This window comes from Benincasa hispida, chromosome 9 (assembly GCF_009727055.1).
Source record: "Benincasa hispida cultivar B227 chromosome 9, ASM972705v1, whole genome shotgun sequence".
NCBI lineage: Eukaryota > Viridiplantae > Streptophyta > Magnoliopsida > Cucurbitales > Cucurbitaceae > Benincasa > Benincasa hispida.
Window position 1 is genome coordinate 30,628,206 of NC_052357.1, and position 7,069 is coordinate 30,635,274.

The 7,069-nt window shown below is 35.9% G+C and overlaps 1 protein-coding gene across 1 annotated transcript; it reads left to right on the plus strand.

Moving 5' to 3' along the window:
• The first annotated feature begins 744 nt into the window (after positions 1-744).
• On the plus strand, positions 745-6,269 carry LOC120087004 (ABC transporter I family member 19-like). The gene is made up of 6 exons (XM_039043846.1): positions 745-1,210; positions 1,771-1,931; positions 2,423-2,474; positions 4,664-4,800; positions 5,020-5,106; positions 5,618-6,269. Exons 1-6 carry the CDS (start codon positions 1,036-1,038, stop codon positions 5,912-5,914), a joined length of 909 nt encoding a protein of 302 aa, XP_038899774.1. The 5' UTR covers positions 745-1,035; the 3' UTR covers positions 5,915-6,269.
• Positions 6,270-7,069: the final 800 nt, after the last annotated feature.

Genomic DNA, 7,069 nt, shown 5'->3' on the forward strand with positions numbered 1-7,069 from the left:
TCATATTACCATTGATTTATTACATTTTCAGTGGGGTAAACGTGATATAACTTGTAAATAGTGTTATGTAGCAAAAAATTAAAGTTAAAATAACCTAAGGGTGTATTTGACCCAAGAAGTTGGGAAGTAGGAATTGTGAACTTCATTCGTTGTTTAGCCCAAAAAGTTGATAGGTTCCAGAACTAAAAAACATCAATTTTATATTTTATCAACTCTTTGCTCTATGGGTCCCTATGAATTCACTAACTCTTTAGATTTCATAAATCTCTACTCTTCACTATTTCACTTCTTATCCCAAATACCTCCTTGTCCATTTTCTTAACATATTATAAAGTTGAAAGGATAATTATAGTCTACTCAACTCATTCCAAATTAGAACTACAAACACTTCCATAAAGCTAATCATGGTAACTTTGTGGCGGCCTCCACAACAATAAATAAAATAATATAAAATCAATAATTAATTAATTAATTAATAATAATGGTTTGTCTTCAAATATAGAAAACTGAACAAAAACATTTACAAAATATAACAAAATTTCAGAATATATTAATGATAGACATTAAAAAATTCTTATAAACATGGACAAACATAAAATCCATATGTATAATTGATAAGTTCTAGAATTTTACATTTTTTTTTTTAATATTTTCAACCGTTTTTGTTATCCGAAATAATTTTCCTAATAAATAATAATAAAACAAAAGTCTCTTCCCTAACTTTAACTTTGGTGTCTTGTAATTAAGAAGACGGTGCGCACAATTTCCCGCGAACTTGGAAGACATCTAACACTTTCAATGTGATGAAATTCCAGTTTCTTTGATCGCAACATATGCCACGTTGAGTTTCAACTTTCAATGGCGCATCAAATCCTAGCCTCAACTTCACACCCAACCAATTTGGCCTTCCCTTTACAATCTCCCAACTACCATGTTCGCTACTTTTGAAGAATCACCCACCAAACGCTAATTCCTCACAAGGGTCTTTAAATTTTCTGGGCAATTCTTCATCTTCCTAAATTTTTCTCTGCAGAAATGGCGGACAACGGAAGAAATCATGGTAGTGAAGTTGTAGATGAGAAGAGTTCCACCGGCATCAAGGTACAAGGGATGCAATTTTCTTATGAATGTGATTCTCCTCTTTTCGTGGAGTTCAATCTCCAGATTGGCTCTGGATCTCGATGTCTTCTCGTTGGCGCCAATGGATCTGGTACTCCACTTTCTTTCTCGTTTGGTTCACTGTAAGAATTTTGGGTTAAAATATGAATCCGAGGAGGAAGTGAAGTACGAAATCATTTTAATTTTTCCAGCCCCTATTTGTGGAATTGAATGAAGTGCAGTTAGTAACCCATTAAAATGCTAATGAATTCGTGTTGTTTCTGTAATTTATCATAGGAAGTCTACCGTGCGTAATTATTTTGGATGGTTATCAGACTGTGAGAGCCTTTTTGTGAGGTCGTATTTGTAATGTTTTGAGGTTTTATTCTAGTCTCTGGTGTCTTTTCTTTGTCACCAAATTCGATTTTTAGCCTTCCATTTATTGTACTCGTACTGCTCCATGTTAACCAAATTCTTCTGTTTATTGCTGCTGGTCCAAGGGCGGAGCGAAGGAGGTTCCCCCTCTCAGCTTCTCTTAGATTAAGAAAATCATATAAAATTTATGGCTACTTCCATGCTCTCGGGGCAGGCAGATTCCAAATATTACAGAAAAAGTATTGGTCCCCATGGCAGATCTTTATGATTTGATACATGTTATCCACTTTTGTGCAGGGAAGACGACTTTGCTGAAAATTTTGGCCGGCAAACATATGGTTGGAGGAAGAGATGTTGTCCGTGTTCTAAATGGTTCAGCTTTTCATGACACTCAACTTGTATGTAGTGGTGATTTGGCCTACTTGGGAGGATCTTGGAGTAAAACCGTTAGCTCTGCGGTGAGTACTTTACTTCCACTTCTTGTTTAAGTTTTAAGCTGCTGTATTGCATAGATAGCGTTGTCCATGTCGAGATATGAAACAAGTATCTTTCGAGAAGTATGGACACAATGTTGCTCCGACTGTCTCAAATGTAGCATCCAATGTCTTTGGCACATTATAAAGACACAATCCTGCATTTCACTTCACAAATTTCAGTTGATTTCCTATAATTTGATTGTTTTAGAATTCTCAGTGGTCCATGGTGTAACCCTCACCTCTACTTCAGTGGCGGTAGATTACCAACTCAATATAGTTTTCTTAGACATTCATCTGGTTTGAGCTCTGAGCTCTCAGAACATTTAGCATTGGTTATGCTATAACATGTTACCATTGATTATTTTTCTGTTTCTTAAGCCTAAACAGTAACTGTTTACCCTCAATTTGTCTCTTGCAAGAACATGGATGAACTTTCTAATGCTGAATGTAACCCTTCTTTTTTGAAAACTCAGGGAGAGGTTGCGTTACAGGGAGATTTTTCTGCTGAACATATGATATTTGGAGGTGGGCTGTGTTCAATTGTATTATATTTGCTGCCTGGGGTATTTTAACTGTGACCTTTCATTATGTTTCCTATATTCATGTGGGGAGTAGATTTTTTTTTTTTCTTCCTCTAGTCAGGGGTATCTAAGGATACTGAGAGGAAGCAAATTGATATTTGTCTTAATAAAGGAAAGAGTACAAAAGATGGTTAAGAACCTTCCCCTACTCATCTAGTGCTGAGCTACTTGGAATACTCTATTACAACAATCTTCACCCTAGAAAAACCCCTTCTAGCTAACTCAGTAGTTATGACTAATATAATAAAGATATTCCCCTTAAGCAACCCTGTTCTTAGTCTCCTCCTGAAATCCTCCTTTTCCGGAGGGTGTGAATTATGTTCAAGTGAAGAAACGAAAATGCTGGTATACTCTTTTAGGTTCCTTCTTTTTGCAAGAAATGAGAATGTAAAAAGGCATGGTATCTAGAAGCTTATCTCTAACGCTACTTGAAGTTATGTGTGTAAAGTAGGAAATCTGCATTGGACAGAAATATCCTTTTACCACAATAGTTCAATCAACCAAACTTCTTAATCGTTCATAGTCTATTCTCTCATATCGAACCCCCACATTCTTCCTTTAGAGGACTTGAGAGGGGTCTTAGCGACGTTGGGTCCTTCTTTAGGTTCTATGTTCTCTTTGCTATCGGTGACAGTCTTTTCATAATTGTTCATTAGGTCTTATTCTCCCTTTCTCTAATAGGCTCCTTTTGTGGGTTTCTTTTTTTTTTGGAGTGTCCTTGTATTGTTTCATTTTTTCGCTAAAGTTAGTTTTTCTACATTACCATATTGAGTTTCTGAGTCCCCCCACTCTCACTGGAAACACAATTCTCACGACCATCAAGTAACCCAACCAATAACTTCTCAAACTTATGAAAGTCAGGTTCATAGGTCGGACTCTGCCGTCATATTAAGATCTACAACTGATGGCATTTCCAAGTTCCAATGAGCTTAACATTATGAATGCTAACATGGTCTCTCCACAACACATAAGTTCCTAGACGGATATGGCCCATCTCCAAATAAAAATCTGATAGTCAAGAGTTTGTTTCTTTCATTCTTACTTCTTGGCCGTGTCTTCTTTAATTCTTTTGCAAATTGAGGACATTGTATGATATTGTGTCTCATCTTGGTTGCTTTTCTAATGGTGGAATTGCCTGCGGACAAAACTTAGGACCAAGGTTACATCTCTTTTATTAGTGAAATTGGTTGAGAATTTTTTTTCTTTTATTTGTTTGGTTTTTTTTCTTTTGGTCATGGTTCTTTCCAATTTGCTAGCAAATTTGGACGACATCTATGAAAAAAAATTTCAAGCGATAACAAACATAGATATATAGTGTAAATGGATCACGTATAATGACCATTTCTGATTTCTTTGATAGTTTGATTGTTCAGAAAGAGCCACTACTTGGCCCACCTCAGGACTTCTAATATGGGCATTTAAGCTTCGATTTCCATCCCATCACGAATGTTTTGACTCATCCATATGCCTCTGCTCCCTTCTTCACGCTAAACCTTCTTTCTAACGCTACTCTGCCAAAGGCACTGTGATTTTAATCCTGTCCACCCAGTTTCACCATTGCTGGAAATCCTTTCCCTCCTAATTTGATCTCCTCGAGGGTCTTTGGGTACGTACATTCATAACACCACTGTTTGATCTGTTTTGTACCTGTTGCCATTGATGTTCTCTTTCTCAACATGTTTTTTCAGCTTTTGATTCTAGCTTCGTATAACCATCCCAACCTAAGTTCTCAGCAGCTTTTGCTCCTCTTCTCTGGTGTTTTTGTGGCCTTTTTGCCATTTTGCAATACTTTTCCTCAACGGTATATAAGTTCCAGCCGTGCAGTTTTGCTTGATTGGTCTGACTTGGTTTTGTTTCCATCTCATGTGTGCAATTTTTTCATCTTCTTTATGAATTTGGTTTTATCCAACTACTGTCCCTCTCTTATAGCCCTAAATTCTGATTTCTTTAGCCTGTAGTTTCCCTCTTCCTGAATTCCATCCTTGCTCTAACTATCCTATTAATGCTTTAGTTCTCTTGCATTCTGGAATTAAATTTTCACATACTTGGTTCAATTTAATAAGATGTATACATTTTTTTCTTTCTATTGGTTGCAAACCTGTACAAATTACTACCCCTTATTTATGTTGATAGTTGAAGGAACGGATCCTGAAAGGAGAGAGAGGTTGATTGACCTCCTTGATATTGATCTCCAGTGGCGAATGCATAAGGTATCCGATGGGCAACGTCGTCGGGTGCAAATCTGCATGGGCCTGTTGCATCCTTTTAAGGTATTAAATATTTACTTGTCGCTTACTGTGGACTGTAGGGCTATTAAGTGTACCCTGATAATGGAGCCCATTCTTTCACTATGTCCAATTTCTGGACCAATTGTTTTAAAAGTTCCCATAGAGCATTTCCATATTGGGCTGACTCCTGTTCTCACGTTTGTGGAAATTTGCAACAGCTTCATTGTCTGCTAATTTTCAGTTAATAATTTTGCTTTGCAGGTTCTCTTATTAGATGAGGTCACAGTTGACCTTGATGTCGTCACGAGGATGGACCTTCTGGACTTCTTGAAGGAAGAGTGTGACCAGGTATTGAATTCTTTTCAAAACTATAAGTACTTAATATGTGTGCCAAATTATTCGCCATGAATTGTGTTAAATGGCAATATCATCCAGAATGGAAGATGTAATTCTGCTCTCTAGTCATCTTTCACATCCAGAATTTCATTCTGAGTTGGAAATTGAGATGATGGTATGACTCATCATGATATTGATGATGCCCCACCAACCTGGTTAAGGCTTTTAATACCCTAGAGGTTGAAGGTTCAAAAATCCACCTCCACCGTCATAATTTCTGATGTCATTGTGGAAAAAGAATACTGAACTCTCAAAATTATTATGAATAGCCCTTTTTGTAATCACACTCTCCTTCCAACTCTTCGTAAGTTCTTCTGGGTTGGGAGTGCATTTCACCTCCCCTCATTGAAACTTCAATCATCTACAAAATTCAGTTTCTTCTCAAAGAAACAAAAACAAAAACGATCATTACCCTTGAACTGGCTATGAGAGTAATTGATGAACTGGCTGTTTTTTGTGACAGAGGGGAGCTACAATTGTTTATGCAACTCACATATTTGATGGACTGGAGACATGGGCAACTCATCTGGCATATATTCAAGATGGTGAGCTAAGAAAGTCAGAGAAGTTATCTGAAGTTGATGAGTTGAAAATTTGTGCCAATTTGCTTTCTGTGGTTGAGACTTGGTTGCGTGCTGAAACCAAACTTGAGAAGAAGAAGAAGCAGCCAATTCACCCTCCATCCAACACTCAAAAGAACATTTCTCCTTTTGGTTCGTCTCCTTTCATGTCTTCCAGACATATGGCTTACTATCGTTAGCTTTAGTAGAATTATTTTGGGCATATAATCTAAGAAGTGTATTATGAATATTGATTTTACTTTACTTTTGTTTGAGATCGAAATCGATCTAAATTTTATGTGGGATATAATGATAAAAGTAAAGAAAAATAGGGTTCACAAGCCCCCAAGGGTGACTCCATTGGCAAGGGCTTAGGGTCTTTGGTCATACGGGCTTAGAAGTCCCAAGTTCGAATCTTCAAGTGAATTTAATATAAAAAATTATTGATCTCTCTCCAGTTTAGCCCTTGGGAAGGGCGTGAATGCCCCCAAATATAGGGGCAAAGCTCTGTCTCCCCGTTAGTATAATAAAAAATCATAAGTTTAGAATTCAAAATAGATTTGTTTTGTCTTTTCGTTTTTCTTTTGCAAGTACTTTAGACTTCCATAATGAATAATATGATTCATGATTTGCCTTGGAGTTGATATTCAATGAATTGTTTCTTATGGTAAATACCAACTGTGAGAAGAAGTGATAATGATTTTCAATTTCACATTGCTATTCATAATAAGTAAACACAGTCGAAGTTTGTATTGCACATTATTTGTCAGTTTTTTGAATGGACATTTCACCTTTTAACAAAAAGTGAATTCTAGGGAAGAATATCAATTCTTGAATATGTGGATTCTAAATCTTGAATAATAACTATTTAAAAAATGAGGTTTTTTTTTGTGGATTTTGCTCTTAAAGCTTTATATTTATATCTCACTTGCCTTAAAAGGGAAAACCTGACAATGACATCAATTATAAAATATATTTAAATTGAAATATTTAAAACTAGAAAGAAAAATAAGTGGGCAACATGGCAAGAGATCTTGATAGAGAGGCTGGAAAGGACAAGTAGCAATTGCAATATAGTGGTTAAAGATATGTGAAGCCCCTTGGGGAGATGGGAATGTTGAAACTTAAGCATGTTTCTAGTTTTAGCTATATTATAACATATATGGATTCATGAGGGGAATTATTATGACAAGATTATACTTTCCATTCTAGGACGTGGCATGTTAGCAATAGATTCTAATTGAACTAAAAAATCAATAATTAAATTTTAAAAAATAATGAAAATAGGTGACTAACACAAATTTTATTAAAACAAAATCCATTCAGAAAATCAAGAGTTTTCTCTAAAAATTGAA